General features: G+C 43.2%; 1 protein-coding gene across 1 annotated transcript; it reads left to right on the forward strand.

Moving 5' to 3' along the window:
- Window positions 1-3,022: 3,022 nt before the first annotated feature.
- Window positions 3,023-26,178, forward strand: arhgef49 (Rho guanine nucleotide exchange factor 49). Its single transcript, XM_008293182.1, has 7 exons — window positions 3,023-4,074; window positions 4,204-4,632; window positions 12,520-12,721; window positions 14,166-14,373; window positions 16,951-17,531; window positions 22,134-22,279; window positions 22,577-26,178. The coding sequence occupies exons 1-7, from the start codon at window positions 3,023-3,025 to the stop codon at window positions 23,409-23,411; spliced, it is 3,453 nt and encodes a 1,150-aa protein (XP_008291404.1). The 3' UTR covers window positions 23,412-26,178.
- The last annotated feature ends 16 nt before the right edge of the window (window positions 26,179-26,194 follow it).

A 26,194-nucleotide genomic window follows, 5' to 3' on the forward strand; every position in this document is an offset into this window, starting at 1 on the left:
TTCAACAAATGCAAAGACACTGTCGCAATGATGTAAAAATATAGACACAATGAGGATTAAAAAGCTTTAACAGTCATGCAAAATGACATTTGGAACTGATATACGGTACATTTGCTACAATACACAATAACACAAACCGCAGCACAAAATGTCACTGTTGTCTGTTTTTGTTTTACATAAGTTTAATCAGAAGAGAACCTTTCAGCAGTTGTCCTTCAATATTAACAGGTTAAAGCCAAAATAGTTCTGTCATAAATAAATTGATTTTTTTCAATAACGATACTGATAATTGGAAAAATGATCAACAATTGATTTCTTTAACCCCTAAAGTCCAATATCAGTGTAATCTCTGGGACACAGAAGTGCAAGGTAAGGCACCGGGGGGAATGAAAGTCTAATTTAGGCATTTGTACCAAATTTTGGTTGCATATCAGCCACGTTTTCCTTCTGTGTTGAAATGTTCTCAGTCGTGGCATCAACAGTGGCTACAGATGGAGAGAGGTGGCTTCATTAGAGCCAAAGTAGTGCATTTTTAGATTAATTACATTCGTCTGGAATTGATTAAAAAATGATCATGAAACCTACAATGTGAAAAAATGCTGAGTATTGGATCCAATAATCAACCAGGCGGATAATTAGTCAACCACCACATGGAAATGAAACTGGCTTGAACTGAATCAATACATCATGCAGAGATTCAACCACAGATCTAAACCAAGTGTTCGTCCATTCTGTCTTCTCTGCAGTACGTCCACTTGTTCTAGCTCACTCATATATACTTCTTTTTTCATTCATACATTTCCTAAACCAGCTGAAGTGTTACTCAAACACGAGTGTAAAGTCAGATTAATCCACATATGGTGCTTTAGAGTATTTAAGCACCAGGAGAGTGTTTGTGAGATTAAGTCAAAATGAACAACAATGTTTGTGTGATGTGGTTTTATTAGTATCTGGACAATAGTGGAAGTCACTGGCATTGAGAAATAAGATATTAAGCTTTAGATACACAGATACTACCTAGATTTATTGTCGTTCTTATGTTTAATCTGCCTTTTTATGATACAAAATGCACAAAATATCACCAGCCTTTTCCGTGAAGAAGTGAAAAAGCTCCTGTTCCTGTGGCTGCAGTGTGAGTCTCCAGTGTTAAAGGGTTCACTTTAGATCAACAGACTCATGTCCTTGGGTTTTTGTATTCGAGCACCATTCATTTAATAAGCAGCCAACAAATGCAATTTGAGGGAAACCGCCTTCTGATTACCTCTGATCACAGCCTTGTTTACCTCCACCCATGTCAGGAATGGCAATTTATCTATTACTACAAAGCTGCAGAGACGCGCGGCGGCCTGTTCGTGCCTCGGCATTAGGGAGCATTTGAGTCTAAAGATGATTTGGGTTTTATTATTCACATAATGCATCAGGGATGAGCCCTCTGAGTCCCTGTTTCATAATCGTAGTCATAATCACAGCCATAACCACTGACTGTGATGTCGACAGAATATGAGACACGGATGACGGGCGTTTGGGCTGGCCGGTCGACATGCTATTCGTACTCATTATAGGAAGAGAGAGAGAGAGAGAGAGAGAGCCGCAGTACCATCTTTGCCAGCGCTCAGCTTCTGGCTAATCTGCAACTACTGTCTGATTAGTCAGAAGGAAAGAGCAGAGCCGGTCGCCAGCGGACAGCTGAGCAGTTATCTTCATTACTGTCCCTTCAGCTTACCGCTTTCTCTTAACGTCACACTCATTTCCTCCTCCCCTGTCTCATCTTTGTCTCTTTTACCAGCTCCCCTTTTTTTTTTCTCACTATCCTGCACTGCCTGTCTCTCTGTATCTGTCTCTCAATCTCATGTTTTAATAGCCTGACAAGCAGGGCAATAATCCCTCTATTATTATTCTTGCCGCAGAGAAAGAAAAAGAAAAAGCCCGAGGGGGTAGACAGGGCAGCGTTTATATAAAAATGAATGTGATTATTCTGGTGACGGAACCACGCTTCAGAGATAGCGTCTCTGTGTCCAGAGCTGTGGTTATCCAATATTCCAATATGTATGTGGACTTTATTGTTGTCCCCGTGGCTGAAGAACTCTGACAAATTTCTGTCATGTGGCCTGAGCCAGTGTCTGAACTGAGCTGAGCTGCATTATAAGGCTTTAACGCAGGCCGTTGAAGAGGCTCCTCTTGTGAATTAAGTGCAGGCGGGATTGAAATCAGTATTGCAAGTATATTTTATTTCAATAAAATTGCATGTAAATGAATCAAATGAATGCAGTCAACTTCGCGCCAATCAATCAATCAATCAGACTTTATTTCTATTGCACTTTCATACTAATGAAATGGAACAAAAAGGGCTTTACACATGAAAAGAACAAAAAATTTAACAAAACAATACAAACAACGCCCTCAACATCCTGTTCTATACGAAGGACCCTAAAAGAGAGGAATTAAGGAACTGACAAAATGCTGTCCTACATAAATAACACATGCAGTAAGGAAACACCAAAAGAAATAAAATAAATAGAAATTAAATTAAATGGTATGAAATAAAAAGAAATACAAAGATTTTTTTTTAAAATAAAAAAATAGAAATAAGTAAAGGATAAAATAGAAGTCAAAAGTCATAAAAATAAAAAAAAAAGAACAAAAAATGAAAACAAAAGAAAAGAAAATAACCATACAATGACTAAAATATGTAAAAAAAAAAAAAAAAGAAAAGAGAGAATAAATAGAGCAACCACTGAATAAAATCGGTTCTAGAAAGTGTATTAAATGAATAAATCCATCCTATCAATCAAAAGCCTGACTAAAAAGTTAGTTCTTGAGTTTGCCTTTAAAAACATCAACGATCTCTGCTGCCCTCGGGTCTTCTCGAGGGCTGTAGCGTCATTTCGATTTTCTTAAGGCCATTAATTTCGACAGCTACATTTCCTAAAACATGTCTCCTCGCCTGTTTTTGTCCTTGCAGGCAGCAGATCTTTGTACCTGCCGACTGCCTGTCCGAGGGCCGCTCTCTCTGCCCACAGCCATGCCAGACGTGAAGCCTCCCCCACCATGTGACTACCCCTCCACTTCCTCCGCCGCAGCCTCCGCCGGCTCTCCCGCTGGCTGCACCTCTCACCTCGACCTTGTCATCGACATGGAGCCCTGCATCACCAACCTCCCCCTGTCCCCCGACCCCTTATCCTCCTTCCCCCGACACAGGCCCGACCTCCCTCACTACCCGGGACCTGCCTTCCCGCTCATGGCTCGGTGCAACAGCAGCACCCTGCTCACTAACTTGGGTCTGAGGTACTGCTCCGGCCGGCAGGGTCCTCTGGGGGTGGAGCCGGGTCAGGGGATGGTCCCAGGATGCAACGTCCACACCGGAAGCAGCGGCAGGAGACCTTACAGGAGTATGGAGAACCTGAACTGGAACACTATGGCAGATTCCGGCCTGTGTGCGCTCAGCGCTGCCCCCTACAGGAGCATGGACAGTGAGTTTATTTTGCGCTACACCTCCACCAGTCACTGGTATGATGGGCCTCCAGATGGATCTGTAGTGGGGGCCCACGGGCTGTTGCCTAACCCGGAGAGCCTGGCGTTTTACCCTCGGCACGGGCTGCCCAGAAAGGACCTGCCGCTCTTCCCTCAGCTCCTGCTTCCAGGTGGTGTCGACGAATGGGACGCAAGGAAGGGCCTGAGGGAGAAGCTCCGCCTCCAGAGCGCAAGGTCAGCTGTTGAGCCTCTGAAGCCCCTCCCACTGCGGCCTCAGGTGACTCCGGAGAGTATGCACAATGGGAATATTGGGGCCAGGCCGCTTTGCACAATGCGCATCACTAGCCCAGAGGAGATCAAGCAGGAGGTGTTAAGGCGCTTACAGCTCCGGCGACAGAACAGTAGCCCCAACCTGGCTCTCCACAGCTCCCCGTGCAGCCCAAAAGCGGTAAAGACATCCTACACAACTGACAATATTGCAGGTAGCAGGAGCGGATCAGACTCTGCATCAGAGCGTCGCAGACCTCCTGTGGGACGCTTACATATCCCTACGTTTGAGGAGTTTAAGAGGATGAGGCAGAGGGAGGGGAAGCAGAACCTGGAGTCAACAAAAGGAAAACCTGACGCAAGAGCATCAGACAGCAAGATACTCTCTTCTGATTGGGCAAGCACTCAGTTGGGTTCTAGTGGAGAGCAGAGAGAGGATCAAGAAGAGGTGGAGGGAGACAAGAGTGCAGGTGAAAGGACAGGCAGCAGTGATGAGGGGCTGCAGACCTTCACCTCCTCAGAGAAACTTGCTTCTAACACTGTGAGCAATACCAGCGCTGCGTCTCCCACTCCCTCCTCCACCTCTGTGTCCTCCGCGTACTCTCCGATCCGCACAGGCCCGTCTCCGCGCTCGCCCCTGCAGCCACAGGCCAGCTCGGCCCAGGACAAAGCCGCCATTGTAGGAGGAGACGACGGGAGCGCCAGGCGTAGGAGGAGCAGTCTGGAACCAGCTGGGTCGGTTCCCTTCCCGCCCAGCAGGGAGAACTGGGACCGTCCCTCCAGCTGCTGCCCAGCGCTGCTTCTGGAGGGGACCGACCTCTCCAGCTATGGAGCCAAGATCTATAAGATGAAGGATGGTCTCATCGGCTCGGCGCTGGACCTCATCAAGAAAAGGTTAGTCTGGGAGGCGTGGCAGGAGGAGGGGGAGGAGGGGGAGTGTGTATGTGTTAATTATTGTCTGAGGTATTCAGATTGTTTACTCTTGTCAGCAATTACAGGCAATTTAACCCTCTGAACCCCAAGCTGGGCAGTTTTTTTTTTATTTTGCTCCTCTCCCGTTATTGGTCACTGTGGGATAATTTTTCACTACAATATAAAGTCCTGCGCCTCTATAGGAAGAGCATTCCCAGTGTAATCAAAAATGTCTTTTGTGCAGTATGAGCAGTTATAATGCCATAAATCATTAAACAGGAAAAACAAAAGTGGAATAGCTTTGATTATGTATTTTGCAGAACATATACACCTTTTTTCCAAGTGCCCCCTGTGTTACCAATACTGGAAAAAATGGTGGCATACTTTATACATACTACAGATATTTTACAACTTCATGTTTTGTGTTGGGCTGCAAGGTGTCGCGGTAGTTATCACTGTTGCCTCACAGCAAGAAGGGTGCTGGTTCACATCCCAGTAAAGACACCCAAGTACTTTCTGTGTGGAGTTTGCATGTTCTCCCCGTGCAGCGTGGGTTCTTTCTGGGTTCTCCCGCTTCTTCCCACAGTCCAAAAACATGTTGAGGTTAATTGGTGATTCTAAATTGTCTGTAGGTGAGAATGTGAGTGTGCTTGGTTGTCTGTCTCTAAGTGTAGCCCTGTGATAGACTGGTGACCTGTCCAGGGTGTCCCCTGCCTTCACCCAAAGTCGGCTGGGATAGACTCCAGCCCCCCGCAACCCTAGTGAGGATTACGTGGTGTATAGATAATGGATGGATGGATAGCTTGTGTTCATGTTTGCCTCCTGTCTGCTCTGTGTAAACACAGCCTGCAGTTCAGCCCAATTCAACCAAAAAGTCCCAGAATTTTTTCTCATGTGACTGTAGGTTGCAGCTAATCTATAAGGATGTGACTTTTGTGCAGAGAAGTGCAGAATTTTTGTTTTTTTACAGAATCAGGTTAAAGCAAATGGTTGATTTTTGGTGGAATTTTTAAACAACACATGTAGAATACAGTGATTGTGATGAAATATCACAGTTAAGTTTCCTGATGAAACTGCACAAGACTGCATTTTTTCTGTTTTCACAGTTTAGCTCTGACAAATGATGAAATCTGGAGAGTTTTTAGATAGACCACATGCCTTTCAAACCTCCTGGTGGGTTTTGGGGTTCAGACGGTTAAGTACTTTAAAAATAATATAAAAACCTGGACTTTTGAGGCCGTTTACTGTTGCTGTTACTGTAGAGGGATGTTTAAAATCCAATAAATCTTCTTTTTTTTTTTTTCATAAACACATCAGATATTACAGAACTTTTCTGACTATTTCTTCATTTTAATAAAGCTGCATTCTGTATGCTAAGAATCTGAATTTTACTTCCACAACAACCAAAATCAAAATAGCCTTGTTAAAGTCTTTTGTGTTTGACTTCACCTTTGAGTACAGACCAGCTCCGGAAAAAACAAATGAGAAGAAATATTTGATTCTTTTCTAATTTCACTCTCTCTCCAAGGCTGTGCTGTACATACAACAATACCTGGGTGTTAGCATATTGTGTTTAAATCCAGTTAATCTTTTTGACGGTGAAACTAGATCTCATAGTCCACAGTATCTGAGCCCTGTAGCGGCTCACAGCAGCAGAGGTGTGTGTTTGTCTGTAAAGTGTATGCACATCCGTGTGTGTGTTTTGCGGTGCGAGAGCGTCGTGTCGGTGTGTGTGAGTCGGTCAGTGTGGGCCCACACGTGCTGTTGTGTTATTGATTTATCTCAGTTATTGTGATAACAGCTGTCGGAGCTAACTGGGTTGGCTCTGCAGACGAGACTGTGGGCGGGAGGCTGGCATGAGGCTTGACAGACTGGAGGACTGGCACTGTCCCTGCAGACTTGCTGTTTGCCCGTCTCTCCTCTCTCAGTGTCAGCTGTTGGCTAAATAAATGCAGGCATCACTCCACCGTGGTTCATTCTGATCAAGGACAAACAAGACGAGGGTGTGTTTTACAGCACTGTAGTGCCGTTTAGGCCTCCGTGCAATGTAAATATCAGACCCTGAACACAGTGGAGCTGCTTGATTAGGCCAGTTGGAGAATATAAACTCCGCCCGTCTCTGGGCTGAAGGCTTTGATAGATGGGAGATAGACGGTATCTTTCCCCGCCTGTCAGGACTCTCCACTGACTGTCGCTCCTTTGTCTGCACTGCTGGAAGGAATGATGGATGTCGGAAGCTCTACTGCATGAAGGCAGCAGAAAAAATAACAGTTGTGTGTGTATGTGCATGTGATTGTGTATATACAGCATATGTGCAGAGCTGCAGTCGTGGGCTGCAACTGAAGGTTATTTTTACAATCAATCTATACAGTCTATCAAACAGTAAAAAAAAAACACCTGAGATGATGGTTTCAGGTTGCCTGTTATTTCCGATTATCGCTACAACCAGAGGTTAGTGGCTGTGTGAGGCTGCACCTAAAGTAGGCACAGTGGTTGTTAGCATGCTGACACACAAAGTTGATCTGAGGTTGACAACGATGTCTTTAGATTTGCAAGTTATATGTCAAAATGGGGAGTTTGCATGTTCTCCCTGTGCAGCGTGGGTTCTCTCCGGGTTCTCCGGCTTCCTCCCACACAGTCCAAAAACATGTTGAGGTTAATTGGTGATTCAAAATTGTCCGTAGGTGTGAATGTGAGTGTGCTTGGTTGTCTGTCTCTAAGTGTAGCCCTGGGATAGACTGGTGACCTGTCCAGGGTGTCCCTTCGCCCTAAGTCGGCTGGGATGGACTCCAGCCCCCCCGCGACCCTAATGAGGATTAAGCGGTGTATAGAAAATGGATGGATGGATGGATGTCAAAATGGGAAGTTCTGGACAAATATGAACCTGTTGGTGGGGCTATATGAAAAGCGAGGGGGTCAAGAAAGGTGGCAGTTCATGCAAAACTTGCTGAAATATTTGAATAAAATCTACAAATGTGAACATCAAAGGAAAAGCCAAGAGCTCCCTATGATTCACCCTCAGGGGATCAAGAATGTCTGCACTAAATTTCATGGCAAGGAGCTGTTCAGATATTTCTCCCAATTTACCAACCAGTTACTCAACCAGTGATTTTGGCATTGCTACAGTCCTTACATCGAGCTCCAGGAGTTCACATTGTTTGTCCCAAGTGGATTCATCTTTGTTGTTCAAAAGGCACCCATCACACAACACACTTCACACTCCCCTGTGATTTAAATTCAACCCGAGGCTCTGTGAATGTTTTATTACTTGAAGATTTATTAATTAAACATGACAGTATTCTGTGTGATCTCTGCACCCTGAGGTGTTTGACTTCCACCAGTAAGTCTCTTTGTTTAAGTGTGTCATGCAGCACATAACTGCATACTGAGCACAATACAGCTCGATCTGCAGCATGACAGTAATATTCATATTATTACACCTGGGAGGGTTTCTTTATAGGTTAGAAGTAGATTGAAGCATTAAAGCAGCACCGCCGAGTTAATTGCACACTGCAGTAAAGTTGCATCGGTTATGTATAGCATGTAGAAGGGAGGTGTGTATATCTTTTCTATTTAGTTGTGTACGTTCTCCATGTATTTGTCTCCATTAGATGCATTCGCTCAAAGAGAAATATATTGGATTCATTTAAGTGATCCATGCATCAGTAAAACTGACAGCCAGGCTAATTTCAGTGTCACGTCTTGCCGTGGTGAGTGGTGATCTATCTCACGCAGCAGTTTCCTGATAAATTAAGCTACAGGTTATTACTTCCCATGCATCATCCAGGGTGTGACAGCTAATACTGTGAAAGAAAGGCCTTTTTAATGGCAGCTTGTCCCAGAGAAACCCCTTTGGATGCTTCCTCAAAACTGGATTAATTCTATTTGCCTTTTTTTTTGTTGTTGCCACAGTTTAATTTGGACATTTTGACACCTCTCATCTGCACTTTTGGCTTTGTTGATTATGTGTTTAATGCAAAAAAAAAAAAAAAGAATAAAAGCGCAGTTTCCTAGGGTTTGATGTAGCTTATTATGCAAAATGTGTTTGTGCTGATGTGCGTGCGACTGTCGCGGACTATCAGAGGGATGTTGGGAAATTATTTTTACGACATGTCCGGAAAGAGCTCAGCAGTTTAAATGGTTTGAAAGAGACCGGCTCAAAAAAGGCTGTTATGTAACAACCATTAGAATAATAAGACCTCATATTAATTTGCCACAGAGATATATAAAGGTACAAAATTATATGTATATCTAGAAATTATATAAATGATGCTGTAACTACAAAACTATAAACTGAACTGTTATTTACTTTAATTCATTTTGGGAATTATTTTTCTTCACTTTTGCCTCCAGTCATTGGTCAGATGCAGCACAATTGAGACATAGTGACTGCAGCCAAGTCCGACTTGGTTAAATTACAAAATTTCCAAACACCCAAGCCTTCGAAAGTGTAGAAATAATTTAAATAATCACAGAGCAAACAGGTGTTTTGTGCACGGTGCAGAGTTTCAATAGCAGCAAAACCAGATAGAAGCACGCAGGAGGCACTTCTGTTTGCTTCGCTCCTGATCTCTGTGCTCAAATAAACTGCATTTTAATACAGCCAAATCCCCAATTAAGCTGTTCTTGTTCACATAATTTTCTGTTGTCACACAAAAGAACGAGTATGAAATAGTGACTGAAATAAAGCTCATTAAGACTACACGTTGAACAGCAGTCACTTCCAAGCTGCTGCTCTGCACCGCTAAAATCCTGATTTTGTCACCTTAATGTCGTCTGACAAACTCACCATAAACAAGAATTAACGTGAGATAAAAACAGTTGTTGTGCTGTGAGTTTGGCTGTATTTTCCTGAAATTCAAAGCTACTACCAAGTCAGAGAACAATTACTGAATGAATAAGAATAAAAGGAGATGCTCTGGTTTGTAAAATATCCAGACTGGCCATGTTGCACTTGAATTTGTTTTGGAACTGGACGACTGACTTGCATAATAACACACTTTATTATTTATATATGTTCAAGTTTCCAGCTTAAACCAACAGTTTTGCACTTTAACATGTAAATATTACATTTTCTACTGTTGTGCAGTATACAATAACACACAGTTTGTCAAATACAATTCAATGAAAGTCATTTTAGATCAATCAATTCATCACTAAAACAGTCAGTAGATTAATCAATATAAAATAGTTGGAAGCCCTACGCAGAAATAGTCAACACTGTGGGTTCACCCAGGATTCAAACCCTGCTCTACTGAGTGAAAGTCTAATCCACTGCACCAGCAAAGCCTATTCTCTCTGGATTTTACTGCTCTTAATACTCTCTCACCTAATCCAGGTGAAAAGTCCTGTGATTGGCTAAAATTTCCCATCACAGACTAGATTTTCTAAAGCCTGAAAATGGAGCCAGGAGGAGGTGCAGAAGTCTAGTTTGTATTCAGACCACTTGAATATCCTAAAAGGTTAGATGGAATTTTTGCCCAACGATGTCAAAGAAACCTCAGATTTAACTTATTTCTGATTAAAGTATTCCAGCAAAAGTGACACCGTCCTCTGGTTCCATACCAGTTATTATCTGTTGTCCTGAGTCTGTCCCAGCTGATAATGAGCGAGACATGAGGTACACCCTGGACAGCTCATCAGTCCATCACAAGGCTAACACAAGAAGACAGACAACAATGCACCCTCACACTCACACCTAAGGTCAATTAACACACCAAATCCCCAATTAACATACCATCCAAGTCTTTGGACTGTGGAAAGAAGCCAGAGCAGCTGGAAATAAAATGCCCAACAAAGAAAGGCCCCAACTGACCAGGAGGGTACCCTGTGACTGCCTCAGCTTCATATCATTGTAAACTTAATAGATTTGGCCTATGGACCATTGGTTGGACAAAACAAGCAATTTTTAAGGCAACACTTTGGATTCCAGAAGCTGATAAATACCAATTCCACTGATGCACAGACTCAACAATGTAATGCTTGTTCAAAAAAACACAGTCGACAGACAGATTATAATGAAACAATCACTAGTTGCATCTCCCAATCCCAACAATACAAGAGATTTGGATAAGAAGGATAAGAAAACAATATGCGTACAGTAGCAACAGCAGCAGTTAAACTGATGATAACAAGGTGATATATTGTGGCACGAAACATGAGGGAGAAGAGAAAAAGAGGCGATTACATGCAGCATTACATTTAAGCTCAGCAGCCAATATCACCAAATGTATCTGCGGCTGCTATTGGATAAAAACCACCCGACCAACCATCCCCCACCCGTGTTACATACACCACTTTGGGGGGGAAAAAAAAAAAAAAGTCAATATTTCAGGAATTTACAGCCCGTCTTGCCTTCTGAGAGCCAGACATTGTTGAAACTCCATTATGGGCTTCGACCCCTGGGTCTATTAAACTTGCTGAGCCACAAACACCTTTAATTTGAGTAAAACTATAATATTCTTTAAAATTGCTGTTGCAATGTTTTTCTTTTGTTCTTGCAGTGATAGGAGTGATATTATATTTCGCGCCCGCTCAACCGTGAAGCTCACCAGCATTTGAAAATAGCGGAATCAATATCCTGCGTGTAGTTTCTGTTGATAATAATGTCATAAGCACAATTTAAAGATGTGTACGTTGCTTTAAAGCTCCGCTAATCAATGTTTCATGCATTAACATTGAAGTAAATGACTTCCTGACACAGGAAAGGAGTCCAACTGATAGGGCATTATTAGCTTTAAGTCTCTTTTAGCTCCTTCTTTTGGTTTTACGGCACATTGACTGCACAATTTCATTAAACAAGCTCTGATCAGATCACTGTTTGGGACCAGTCAGCACCAAATTTCAGACAAAGTTAGCAACGTAGAAGCGAGTGAGGCTGGTATTTTCCCTTAAGAGTTAGGTGACACGAAACCACATCGAAAAGGAGAGTGAGTTTTGAACTACAGACAGCCGCATGATCAGATGGAATGGAAATCGGGGTGGAGAAAAAGAGGTGGGGAATAAATAGCAACAAAGGTTCCCACCCAGATGCAAGACAGGCATGCTGCAGTTCATGGTCAGTGCTTTACTCCTAAGGCACCCTGCTTTCTTTAAAGACTTCTTGTCTCTGAAGTGTCTTGTTTGTTATCTGCTCTTAAAAATGCATGAGTGTGTCCCTGCAGGCATGTGGTGTGTGAATTGCAGCGAAGTGTAATTTTTATTTTTTTTGTGCGCTTTTTGGGATGTGTCAGATCACATGCTGGCAGTGTTGCGCTGCGAGAAAGGATGCCCAGTTATCAGACAAAGGAATGAAGCAAATAAGTCTGTGTTTGTGTGTGGTTGCGTGCAGCCAGCGTCCCTGTGGTCCGAGGGTTCAGGTGTTAATGTCCGCTGATGTGGCTAATTACTGTCCTCCTGAGGAAGAGTCGGGAGTCGGGGTCTGGGGAGGGAGGAGAGGCATTGATTTGGGTGTTTGAGGGGGGGTAAAGAGAAGAATGAGAGAGGAGGCGGAGGGTGGGCGGTGGGGATAGAAGAAGAAGAAGACTCAGCAGGAAGCAGAGAGGCATGTGAGCCGGCGAGGGAAGAATGAGGAGGGATGAATGACAGGGATGCTGTAAGCAGAAGAGAGCTCTGCCAGAATTATAATTTCATCCCTCCACGTTTTCTGCCTCTTCCTCCTCCCTGCTTTGACTTTTCCCTCTTCCTTCGTTTACTTCCTTTCTCCTGCTTCCCTCCTCCTTTCACTCTCCCTCTTCTTCCCCTTGTCCTTCCCATTCTCTCTCTCTCCCTTCCTTCCCTCCATCCATCTCTCTCTCTCTCTCTCTCTCATCTCTCTCTCACCCCACCACCTCTCCTCTGTACCTCCATCTCCTCTCCTCTCTCCACCAGCTGCAGTGCAGAGATCTCCGCCGAGGCCCCCGTCAGGCTGTCAGGTGACCGGGACGGAGGCTGTGACATCACCGCCCCCTCGACCGACTGTCAGCCCTCCGCCGTTGCCATGGCAACGTCGGCAACGGCCTGCGGAGCCGAGGCTGGCGACGAGGCGCCTGCAGGAGAAGGAGGTGGAGGAAGAGAGGAAGCAGGAGAATGCGTAAGGATTTCATTTTCTTTCTGCTTTTTTGTTGTTGTCGTATTTCAAATCTCGTAAGAGTGTCGTCTGCGTGTGGCTGCAATTCGTTGTTGCTTCGCGTTGTGCAGAAAGACATAGATCTATTGGTATTCAAGGATGGCTGGGACAAGCAAGGGGACTGCGACACACACACACACATACATACACACACACACACACACACACATCATTCACACATACTGATGCAGAGGTATTTGTTGAGACAAGAAACAAGCATGCAGCGCTCTGTCTTCGAGCAACAGCTCAACGTCTGAGGATGCAGCAAAAAGAGGATTAAGCCCCCCTCCAGCAGCCGGCTGCTGCTGCTGCTGCTGCTGGTAACTCAACGCTTCATTCCTGTTCTCTGCGTGGTTTCCTCTCTCTGCTGGCTGGCTGCAGCTTGACACCAGCATCAGCTGCAGCTAGCATTGTGCTCCTCTCTGCATTTGCAGAACAGCAAAGCCAGACTGACATGGAGTCGCATCTCGCCTGCATGCCGCAAGGCTGGAGGTAGTTTAGAGAACAGATGTCGACGTGCGTTTGCTTTCTTGTCTTTTCTTCATTTCTTGGGCTGTGAATTCAAAATGTGGCCTGCCTCTGCATTCCCAAAGTAAGAGCTGCAATTTGATAATTCAGCAGAACATGAATTATTCTCCTTCATTTCATGTGATTGCTGCGAGCTGTGCATCATGTTGTTGTCTGGTGTGAAGCAATGCAAACCTGCCTGCGCCTTTCAGTCATGTGCAGCTGTTAGTTGTCAGAGAACTATCAACATTTAGGGAGCTAATGGTTGATGTAATGCCAGAATCATCCGTCTCATTGGATGTGGGTGACGCCTCTGGGATGAGGAGACTCGTGTTACAGCGATGACCTTTGAACTCCCCGCTTCAGGTCAACTCTCAGGGGCAGGATAGACCCTAAAGGGATTTTTTTTCAAAGCCACGAGGAGTGTGCAGAATGCTGCAGTGTTTGGGGAATTCCTTGCCTTACATCCAAAAACACTCAGGAGATGCTTTGAATTGTCACTTGGAGGATATCTCTCATCTGCAAGGCTGGTGGTGGTTTCAAGTTGTGATAAGAGAAGATTTTCAGATGTGTGGCCTTGCTGTGTTTACAGTCTGTTAGAAGACTTGGCAGACGATTAGCGCTGCATTTGAGTATGAAATTTGGATTCTTGTCAGTTCAACAAGCCAGGATCAGAGAGATAACCAAGATTTGTTACGTAACGATGTCATGACAGCGAACATGGTGGCACAATATGTGAAAACTCCTCCAGCAGACACACGCAACAGATACACAAGCTGTGATTTCTGTCTTACTATCATTGTCACCTTATCTGCTCAGAGAGTTTTGCCCTTTTTTTTTTTCACCTGTTGCTATAGCAACGTGACCATTTGATTGACACACGTGTCTTTCCAACTGGCAGCACACCAGCCTGGGCTGCAGGCGCTCCAGCTCGGACGCAGCCTATGAGCTGGCTGAGACGGTGAGAGCGCAGCGTGAGTGCCGCCTCCGGCCCCACTACAGTGACCCCATGCCAGCCGACGCCTCCAAGCGCAAACAGCTGGAGATGAAGATCGCTGCCGCCGCCCGGCTCCACAGCCACCGTCGAGACCGCGACAGAGACAGAGACAGCGGTAAGTGCATCACACATGTGTGACAGCTGTGTGACTCGGCTCTTGTGTTGAATCTGTTTTCTGCCTGTAATCCACTGCATTTCTACCTACGGTTAAGGTCACTTTGGAGCAAATGATGATAAAAGTGAGACGATGGTGCGTTCAGTAATGAAATTAACCTGGGAGCATAATTCAAGGCCTCATCTTTCTTTAAGAGATAAAAAAAATGTTAATTTAAAAAAAAAGTTGGATGTTTTTCATCTCCATTTGGATTCAAATCTGCATGAAATCCCACATAATAATAGACAGTTATGTCGACTAGCTAATAGGTTAAAAGTCTTAAATCCTGTCTAGAAATAAGACAGGCTGACTTCAACAGAATTTCAGGCTATGTCCACACTAATATGTTTTTAATTTAAAGATGAAAGATTTTAACTTTTTGCTACATCTCACGTCCTCAGAATGGACACAAACACTGCAAACTCTGTTTTAGTTTGAAAACTTATTTTAGTCTTTAGAAACTGAGACTTGGATGATGACACCAATGTTTGCTTTGTGATTGGTTTTTAACGACTTTTACTGTGCATCATTCCCTGATTGGTTACGCTCCTTTAACATGACCATTTGTAGAGGAAAAAAAGGCACCAGCTCTGACAACCATTGGACAACAAACTACAGCTGAACAACCAACTGCCTGCTTCATTTTTGTACAGGCGCTTGGCATAGCCAGTATACATAAACTGTCATATGATGTGCATTTTTGGACATGTTAGCATACACAGAGACTGCTTCTGTCACAGTGTTGCGCTTGTCGGGATGGAGATCATTTTGATTTTAAAACGCTGGTTAGATGTAGAGTATTTGTGACTGAAACGCCACATAGTGAAATGCCAGCAATGTCTGTGCATGTGTCAAATTTGGTTGCAAGTGCAGGCAGCACTTTTATGCGTTTATGTTAAGCAAGTACACAAACAGAATGTGGATAAATACCCACATAGCAGAACTCATGATAGCTGGTTTTCAGATGCACTGATAAAACAATGTTTTTCAGAGAAGGGCACAGTGGTGAACAAGCCATTTAGGCAGAAATGAATGCGTATTGTGCTAAAATGAAATTGAAACTGAAATTGTAGCGTCTTATAAACGGGACCATTCTTGGGCCCTCTGTCATTCCTTGATTATTGAGTCTAACTTTCCATTAAATGTCACTAAAATCTGTTTGAAGAAAGCTGTTTTTTGCCCTTTAAATCAGGAGATTTGCAAAAGATCAGGGAACAAAACTAAAGAAGTTAAAGCAGTAAAGACAAGAGACATTTTTGTCCTTCAAAAACACTTCTCACATTTTCTATAATGTAACTTATAGAGTCTCTACACGAGCTCCTCATCTCCAGTTTGTAGGAGAAGCTTTTTGTTCAAAGCCAAGCCAAGATAACCCTCCCTCAGACATCCTCTGGATTGTTTTTTTCCAGACTATAATGCTCCTTAAGACCCAAGACACAGATTCTATAGCTGTTATCACAATCTGAATTTTACTCCTGAACTGAATGTGTGCAATTCTTATCGTGTCCCTTTAACTGGTCAAAGAATGTGACTTGATCCGTCGGTGAACGTTAAAGTCATTTTACTGTTACATAAGACATTGTAGTTTTAGTTTGTCTTAGTTATTAGAACAACCACACCTCCATTCAGAATTCTGTAGAATAATTTACAATATCTAAGCATCTTGATATTAGTGACGCATCACATTTCTGCAAAAACAGGCTTAGCATCATAGTTTTTAAACTGCTGCTTCTTTCCTGTAGAAAACCCAGTATATTAATAAATTCCTGGACTTTTACTGAACTCCATATCGTTGTTCCATCTCCCTCGCCTCATCGGAGGAAGGTGAATCACCTAAATTGTGAATGAACCTGCAAGCTGAGCCTCACATCTTTCAGTCTGTCCCATTTCTAAAAGAAGATTAAGAGCTGCATTTGTTTTGTTGGAACTTCTCTTATGCAACTTGTGTCATGCTGAATATTTTGGCCTCACCTCCTCCCCCTATTATAGAGTTCCCACTGCTAATGCTCTTCCCTGTCAATAGAAGCTCTTAGATGCTGGCTGCTGGCCACACAATGTCAGTCAATATGGCCCACGCTTTGTTGCTCTCTCCAGCAAACATAAAAGACCTTAAGATTATATTGTGAGCAGTAAAAAAAATATCATCATCCAGTGATTTTCACATTAATATAGATTGAGTGTATCACCTTATGCTTGAAGGAAACATTTGAAGTCTTGTCGTAGATGCTCAGCACACACAGTTTGAACACATACACAGCTGTATTGACATGTCATGCATGTGGACAAAGGTTAAGTCATTGACTGGAAGGTTAGAGATCTAATTATTGGAGAAAGATGATATCTGTAATAGTTTCTTCATCCTGACATGAGCAGTAATGAGCAGTCCAGATTAAATGGCCATCCATTAGTGAGGCTGATTTTCACACTGTGTCTCCATGCACTGTGAATTATAAAGGCTGTAGAGAGTAAATCCATAAACATCATAAGCACCAATGAATCAGACCATCTCCACCTCCCTCTCTGCAGCTCCAGCAGCAATCCGCGGCCGCTCAGAGCCCCCCGGTGAGGAGCGCCAGGCGATTCTGGGTGTGACTCGGTCCGGGCAGCACCGCTGGAGCACCATCAGCAGCCTGAGTGCAGACAGCGGAGTGGTGGGCCTCAGCGATGAGCGGGAGGAGGAGGACAGCGAGCCCCGGCGTTACCGCAGGAGCCGGGGAGCCGAGGTGGAGCGAGTGGACAGCGGCATCGGCCCGGGTCTGTCCCGCACCTGGAAGAGACCGTCGGCTTCCCTCAGAGCCTGGGAGGCCCAGAGACCGTGTCCAGACTGCGGGCTGAGGGACGGAGCCTCCAAAGAGCGAGGAGAGCGAATGTGTGAACGTTGCTCCAAGCTGCGCACGGAGCGAAAGGAAGCCATCCTGGAGTTTCTGAACACTGAGTCGAGCTACGGCGAAGACCTGAGGATCATCAAAGAGGAGTTTTACTGCCCCATGCAGAGCGCTGGGCTGCTGACAGCTGAGCAGCTCACCGTGGTGTTTGGGAACGTTCAGGAGTTGATAGACGTCAACGACCGCTTCACTGAACACCTGCAGGACAGCATCGACCAGGCCTTTGACCAGGTGACACACTCGCTCTCACAAAACTAGCTGAGCTTAAACAACTTGATTCTCTTCCTCTGATTTTATTCTTTCAGCTTCAAGTGCCCACTGGTCTGACACAAGTCACCTTCAGCATCACATTTATAAAGACATTAAATGGCAGCATTTCTTTTCTGCTGCCTACAGTGGAATGAGAATGCAAAAATATGGATTGCCTTTTGAGTCCAAAAATATCTAGTCATATCATGAGAGAAGCCTCTTTGCACTTTTTACATTAAATATACCAGTGGGGGGCCATGCATTTTACTCTTAGGCCTTCAGTGGCGTCCTACCTGAATCAAACCTCCTCTTAACACCGCCACTATGACACCACAGTTATAGAAACCATCAGTATTATGCAGAAAGGCAGCGTAACAGGATGTTGCACCCCAGACAGGTGTCTAATGTAGCAACAATGAATGCCATCACTAAAACAACAGGTCCCCTTTCACTGCAGCCACAGCTGCACCATATACATCACATCAGGGTTCTCACCCAAACACTGTGTCTTGGCCCGCTATGCTGTCTTTCAGACAATGCTAACGCTGCTATTCGTTAGCAGCTAAAGTCTTCGCTAACGGGGGAAGTGTCGCTAAGACCAGAGGCTAATTCTGAAAGTCAGGTCTGTCCAGTGGTATTTCTGCCATAAGTTTTAATTCGCTGTAGGGCTGAGAATGCCCGCTTGCTTAACTTTAAAAAAAAAAAGTAATACTTTTATGATAAAGTTTCAGCTTGTGCAGGTTGCTGTAGATACGAATTGCTAGCTTTGGCTGAGCTCTCTAACCATCCAATCAGAGGACTAGAAAGTGCTGACGTCATCGTAGGCCAGCTAGCTGGCCCTGGGACCACCAACTCTCAATCTGATTGGTTTAAGCAACACTTTCATTACAATGCATTTTAAGCTACAGCGGCCTGCACTTTTGATTCTGAAGGCCTCAGGGCAGATTTCTGTGACCCTGGCAACACATGATGGCTGAAATATGATTGGATTAAAAAAGAAAAAAAAAAGCTCTCATAAAAACATAAACTGCTGGAAGCACCACAGCCCAGAGACACACTATGAAATGAAGAGAACAGGGAATAAAGTTAAAAGATTAAAGGGAAAATTTTACAGCGTAAGTCAGTGATTCTGATAGAGTTCAGGCCAGCAGAGAGGGTCTTGCTGGCCCTGATGGCCCACCACTGAAATGTACTAAACATCAGGCTGACAAGTTTACTCACATAGATTCCCAGACACTGCAGGTAAAAGTGTTAATGCAGCAATAATAGAATTATAGTCCCAAGTCACCCAGAAAGTGAGACAAGGTGAAACCCATTAAAGGTCATGTTTTACTTTTTGGGTTTTTATCTTTTATTTAGTGTTTTACAGCTTAGAAATCCACACCAGAGAGAGTTTTTCCCTCACATAGAAAACACTGTCCCTTACCTGCCTGAAACACCTCATGTCAAGTTCAGGCTTTTCTATGTTATTTATGCTGTCATATAACACATGATGACATAAATAAAGGAAGAATCAGCAGCTTCCTATTAGTCGGCCATTTTTTCCTCGCTCAAGCCGCCTCTGTAGGTCTACGTTTGTGCCTATGCTCATAGATCAGGGGTGACAGTATTCGACCAATGTTAGGTCACTTTTTACAGACCAGTAAACCAATCGAAGCAGACTGAACTGTTCAGGGGGGCAGCCTTAAAAAGACAGGAGCTAAAACAGCATTTCAGACAGAGGGCGAGAAGAGGTGATGCAGCAAACTACAGTAAAAAGTAAAACATAGTTCTTTGAACATTATAGCATGTAAACATATTCTAGTGGACCCTTAAAAAAACAGTTCCAAACATCTAAATGTGCATACGGCTCTTTAAAGGTGCTCTCATTAATGTGAATGGGTTCACTTACGGCGAGTCACTTCTGCATATCCTCTCAGCTATGTCAGAGATAAGATAAGATAAAACTGTTTAAATCCCAAAGGAAATTATTTTGTCAGATATTGTTTAGACACAGCATTACATAACATGAGAAACACAGTGCCTGGTAGAAAAGCAATAAGATTTAAGTTCAATACATTACTAAAAAAATGAAAATAAATAAGATCAAATATGACTAAAAGAGAAAAAGTAATAAGCAATGCTGACAATGGTCCTGATGTAGTAAAGTAGTACCACACAGGATAATGAAGTACCGGATTTGAAATTGAAATATTACTCATGAAATTTCAATATATAAAGGGAGCATTTTAGTTTTTTTTATTGTTTTGGTTTTCAAATCATTTGCCAACATGGTAGCTTAACTACACAGAGTAATAATATTGGAGACAAAACATTAAAGGCTTAGTAAGTCAGAAGATTTTAAAAGTTGCTCCGACTTGTATTGTCGTCAACAAACTGATGAAATGTGACCAAATATCTCAGGTGTTTGATGTGATTGTTTAGTGAAGATACATGGACTTTGTTACTGACAGCCATGAGGAAAGTGTACTCCATTGATCATTTTTTAAAAACAGGAAACATCTACAAACAATTTCAGCATTTGCAGTAGAAAAAATTGGACGGATACCAGCTTTGTAATTAATTTGGCACACTGTTGATACTTAGCTGATATGTGTGGGAGGTTCATGTATTTTCAGTACAAATTAGCTTGTTTAATATTTACTTCAGAGTTGACTCTTTTTTTTATGATTGAAAGTTCATTCCTCTCCTTGGTATCTGCTTGAACGATCTCGCCACAATCTGGGCCTTATAGTGAGATCATTATGTCAACTAACAAGATCAAGGCTGGGAATGAACTTCCAATCTTGATTTTCAGCCAACATGGCCAACAATTCCTTTAATTGGCCAGAAAAACACATTTACAGTTCCATTACAACCGGGCAAACTGGATCTGTTCGGAATGATTGCCCTGTGGTGAGATTGTTCTGTCGTTTTTCTTGATTTCAGTTCGCTGATTTCCATCTTGTTTCCTGAGACTGACACTAATTTCTAGGAAAAGCCAGCTGCTCTCACATGACACTTCATTTTCACTAATTCTTGCTGCAACACAGTTTATCCAGTGCTCCCTGCGCAATACTCTTCTTCCTTTGTCATGCCAGCTGCTGCACTCTTCGCCTGAGAGCCACTGTAACGACTGTGATCATTCGATGCTACTGCTCTTTATTAAGCGTTTCACAACCTCCACCTAGCAATAACAGATAGGGTCACAGTTTTTCAACTTTATCTGCACTAATTAATCAGGGGTCAATATTAACAATGGAACAGATTTTCATTGTTGCAGCCATTTTGTTGGTCATATTAGATCCTTTTCTATTGTGCTTCCAGGAAAAGGTCAGGTACAAAATCCACTTTTTTTTGATTCGAGATGTGTCATTTTAAAAATGTGCTAAAACAAAAATAAAACTTTTACACTAACTAGATTCTGTAAAAAACAAAAAAGTCTCCTTTGTGCAACTGTGGGGCCATTAGTGACTCAGCTGTCACCAAGAGTCATGAGAAAAAAAGTCTTTTTTGTTGAACTGGACTGAAATACAGGCAGTGTTTACACAGAAAAGAGACGAGACAAGCATGGAATTCAGTTGAAAATGGGTTATGGTTACCATATGAAAATGGTTAAACATGTTACAGCTTCTATAGCACCTGTGGGCACATGAAAACATGTTGCACATGTTGACCCATGTTTTTTCTTTAATTTTTGTAAAACAAGTAATCTGAGAAATTTAAATTCCCTTTTTCTTATTATAGGAATTATGGCATTACAAACGTTTCATACTGCACAAAAGATATTTTAGTTCTCTCTACGTCTATCCATGGTTTTGCTGCTTCCATAGAGGTGCAGGACTTAATGTAGCAGTAAAAAATAAGCCCACAGTGACTACAATGTGACAGGAGCAGAAAACGCTCAGAAACTGTTTGGAGTTCAGTTTGTTGATGGCCGGCATGAATAGGAGAAATCACTACATTTAGATATTTATATGCACCGTTTGTTTTGAGACACACTTGGGAAACAATGTGAACCTACCCTTTAATCTGTAGCCTCAGAGGTTTAACTCTTATGGGGAAAGTTACTATTGTCTAGCCCCAGTCACTGCTGGGACATGATTTTGTCAGAGCTTTATACACCACACGTCCACATTAAAACCACTTGCCTAATACAGTGTAGGTCCTCATTGTGTTCCTTAAACAGCTCTGACACTTGAAGCATAGGCACAGGACCTCTGATACTGTCCTGGGTTGTCTGGCACCGGGATGTTGGTTGTGAATCCTCCATATATTGAACTTGCTTTAGTGCACCTCACAGACACTGAATCGGATTGGGGGAGTTTGAAGAACACCTTGAACCCACTTTGGAGTGCACTCATTCTGCGACGATGTTTACTTGGGTGGTACATGTCAAAGTAGCATCCACATGAATGCCAGGACCTAAGATCTCCCAGCAGAATATTGCATTGCAACAAGATGATCAATGTTATTCACTTGACCTGGTAGTGGTTTTAATGCTGATAGATGTATAATCTCTACGCATTCTGCACTAATGCTACTGTTCTGGCAGATGTTTAGACACAATTATGGAAAATGTTATCTCATGTGGTTTAATTAAAGGGCGATGAAGATCTGCTGACAGTCTACATCGGAGAAATCTTCCTGGAGTTCGTGAACATGCTGCCCGCCTTCCAGACCTACTGCCTGCAGCAGTCCACCTCGGTCAACATGCTCAACACGCTGGAGAAGGAGAAAGAACTGCTCAGGTACACACACAGTACAAGGCCACTTCTTCCAGTTGGTCTGTGTGATGGAAAAGTTGCTGTGGGAGCTTTCTCTTGTTCCTGCCACGGCTGCTCTGTGTAATTCTTAATGGAAAAGACAGCGAGTTATCACTTATTCAGAGGAAGTTCTATTTTGAGAGTAGAGCTGCAATGATTCATATTTTTAGACTGCTCACCCATGAGTCAGGCTGTCCTATGATTCCCATTAATCAAGTTTTTAAGAGTTTTCCCAAGACATGCACTGGCTGTAAGAATTTTTTTTTAATTTTGTCTTTTCAGAATCTTCCTGGATGTTTCCCAGAATGACAACACAGCACTGCGTCGTATGAACTTGCGCTCCTTCCTCATGGCTCCCCTGCAACGCGTGACTAAATACCCACTTCTACTGAGCCGCATCATTAAGGTCACCCCCGAATGTCACCCCGACTACTCGCGTCTCCGTGAGGCCAAAAGTCGGGTCGAGTCCCATCTGGAGCACATCAACATGAAGACCAAGCAGGAGGGCAACGGCGTCACCTGGTCCCTGCGCTCGTTCCGTCGCGACAGCCGCAAGAACCGGGAAGTGATCAACATCGAGATGCGGGAGGTGTCGATGAAGACGGTGGGCTGGGCGCGAGAAAACACGCGGTTCGTGATGGAGGGACCACTCCAGTTGTCCCAACCGGCGGACGGGCAGTGGGTGAAGAAGGGCAGCAAGGCCCTCAAGTTCCAAAACGTCCAGAGTCTGCTGATGGTGAGGACACAGCGGTCCGGCGAGGCCCCAGGACAGGGCGCCGACTTGGCGGCACGTGGGGATCAGGTGGAAAGCAGTGGAGAGAGCATTCGAGATGGAGTGCTGGTTCTAATCAAGGACAAGAGCAGCGGGAAGTTCGCGGTGCTGCGGGAGCCCATCCGCCTGGGGAACTGCGTGGTGTCGACAGATCCAGAGAGTGAGGACACTTTCGAGGTGCTCGATATCCGGCGGGAGTCTTTCGTTTTCCGCGCCTCGGACAAATCCCGCACCCAGCAGTGGTTCCATCAGATCAAGAGATACGCCCGAGACTTGGGCACTTGGAGGAAAAGACGTAACGCTTTGCCCAACATCATGATCAACACAAACCAGACGCGCTCCTGAGACTAGCCACCTTTGTAACACTGTATATAACCTGAATCCTTCTACTGCAAAAATCAGCTAACAACATGAAGCATTTCTGAGTGACGCCACTGTTATAACTTGTTAGATTTCAGTAAAAAAAAATAAAAATCTTTCTCAAAATCTCGTGAGGGTAAGAGAAAGATAAAGCACTTTTTTCCTACAAAGCTCTAAGTGCGCCATACTGTCATGAAATATGTACGTAGATTTAATTTTAAGCCGTTACATTTCCAAAAAAGAGAAAAAAAACACAATCATGGACGACCAAAAAACTTGGGCTGTGCTTGTCAGCCTTGATTGTAAAGACTGTTGGAGAAACAGAGCTGTGTTTTCGGTAAATAAGGTGTGTCTGTTGAAAAGCATGACTGACTGCAAACAGAAAAATTGTAATGTCATTTTTTTTTTTATACAAGACAGCGGGGGGCTAAAAACATTTGTTTCTGGTTTGAAAAGGTGGCGACGTAGTCCAGAGCTTTGTTCAGTGGTTTCTGTTTGTTGTTACTGCCCTTCCCTGTCTGTGTGCCGCCCTCTACTGTACGTCGGCGGTACAGCAACTTTCACTGCCGGAGACGCAGTCAAGCAGAGCCTCTCCAGCAGGCTGAACAGACCTCCAGTGTCACTGTGTTTTCAATGGGATATTCACGTAACAGCAATAATCTCTGCCAGTTTTCAAAATAAGTAGCTACTGTATATGCATTTAATTTTCAAGGATTTCCTTTTGGCGTTCAGGTGATAATCCTGCTTCAATGAGCACTGTGTTACCGAGTTCTACAGTATGTAGCAGATTCAGCTGGAATCTGATTATGTTTGTTGGCATGAATACAGCTTCCCTTCGTCGCCCCCAACACCGAGGAAGTCTCTGTTCCGGTCGTGAGAATTAAGATAATCTTCGTGCCATGAGGGCAATCTGTGAAAAGTCTAGTCAGTCTGCTTTGTGTTAACATCATGTCAAATAGGTAGCGTCAAACACTACAGCCTCCTTCACTGTGTGTCGAGTGCAGAGTTTTTCAACCTTGAATCTATTTATGGCACTACAATACACTTTCAGTAATACATATTCAGTGTATTCTTTTCTTGAAAATAATAATAGTGAAATGTGACCATCTTAAATACCCCCTCTGGTGAAAAATCACACTTTTGCCTTGTCAACATGGCCATGGCTTCCACCTTGAAACTGCAGAGTTCTAATGACGGTCTAAAAAAGCAAACTGAGACTTTCAGGGTTTCATGTGTAACAAACCTAAGGGGCCAATCCTGAAGACTTACATCTGTATCGTTACACTCGAACTGCAATGAGCAGTGAGGTGTGCATGAAGAGAGACGAGAACTTAATAGTTCTGCAAACTCTCAAAAAAAAAAAGCAAAGGTAGAGTTTGATATAAGCTATTTTAAAACACAAATGGATTATTTGACTGGAAAATACTCCTAAATATGTCACTTTCACACCCAACGATGTGTGTTTAGGGATTTAATATATGAACAGACCGAACCCCAAATTTATTTGGTTTTAAATTACATAAAAAGCAAAATTTTGGCACTTTTAGTTAAACAAATACTCAAAATTAAATTGGAAAAAGTTACATAAATTCTGCTGGTGCCCCACGTCCACCACTGCTCATGGAAGAGAGGAATGATTGAGGGCAAAGGATTACAGTCAATAAAGTACATAAAAAATCCAATTCCTTGTACTCAAGGTGGGTTTAAAAAAATAGAAAGCCTCTATTTCATTGGGTTAGAGAGAATTTTAAAAAAACATGCCAAAGCATGAGCTTGCACCTTTATGCCATTTTCCTTGGCTATATTTCTTTCGCCTTCCTTAAACACTTGAAATTGTTCACTATGGGCATCTAATCTATTGATTATCATCAGCACTGTCCATTTGGTTTTGATGTATGTCACTATTTCTGTCTGATCCCGCCCTCTTCCCATGAGCAGAAACATGTTTTTTTTTTTTACATTTTGGTGTAAAGGTTGAAAAACCCTGCTGATTTGACAAACTTGCCTCAAAAAACGCATCCCAACCATGTTGTTGTGACACAGCTGTACCTGTGTTCTTATGTGACCTAGCGATGAGCTGTTGTGCCTTGGTACTCGATTACTGTTAAGCTAAACCTGACTGAAATATTTGCAATCTGTCACAGTAGCATTGAAATACAGACTAGTCTGCCCTCCGTCTGCACTTGACTGAGCTCAACTTACAGGCAATATGATTCCTTCGACAGTTCCTGACTGCTGACGATATGTGATCACCTGATCCTCTTATTTTAGCGTGTTCTTACTACTTCATGGTGTTTTTTTTTTTTATTTACGAAGGCTTTATTTTGTTTGATGCACTTTATTATAATTCAGTAATAGAATACTCTTCAGCTGGTAAAACATCTGTCGTGTTCGTTCACTATTCTGGACGTTAGAAGGAACCTGGCTGACTGGGGCTAATTTCAGCACTGTACAGTCGATCTGTTCATTAAACCAAACCGCTACTCAAGACCAACGCTGTTATGTTTTGTTATAAGGCAGCACAACAAGAGAGAGCGAATCACTGTGTTTTGGAGGGCAGGGCTGCGATATTCCACACCAATACTCATGTGGATGCAGTTTCAGAATTAACATTTCCCCCCCAAAAAAAGAAAAAAAAAGCCTGCTGGGTTGCATAAAGTTTTTTTTCTTTTCCTCATTTGCGTTTGAAAGACGTGCTGTATTATTTCCCCAATGTAATATATTGTGAATTATATTAAAAGAGTTTAAACACGACTTATACTGTGTAA

Source organism: Stegastes partitus, unplaced genomic scaffold (genome assembly GCF_000690725.1).
Source record: "Stegastes partitus isolate 25-593 unplaced genomic scaffold, Stegastes_partitus-1.0.2 Scaffold863, whole genome shotgun sequence".
In the NCBI taxonomy this organism is placed as follows: Eukaryota; Metazoa; Chordata; class Actinopteri; family Pomacentridae; genus Stegastes; species Stegastes partitus.

Excerpts from the sequence above, each read along its gene's own strand:
- arhgef49 (XM_008293182.1), top strand. The coding sequence starts at position 3,023 with ATGCCAGACGTGAAGCCTCCCCCACCATGTGACTACCCCTCCACTTCC. Across the intron at positions 4,075-4,203 it reads GAGGGGAAGCAGAACCTGGA|TGCAGGTGAAAGGACAGGCA; the intron begins GTCAACAAAAGG and ends GGGAGACAAGAG. Across the intron at positions 4,633-12,519 it reads CTGGACCTCATCAAGAAAAG|CTGCAGTGCAGAGATCTCCG; the intron begins GTTAGTCTGGGA and ends TCTCTCCACCAG.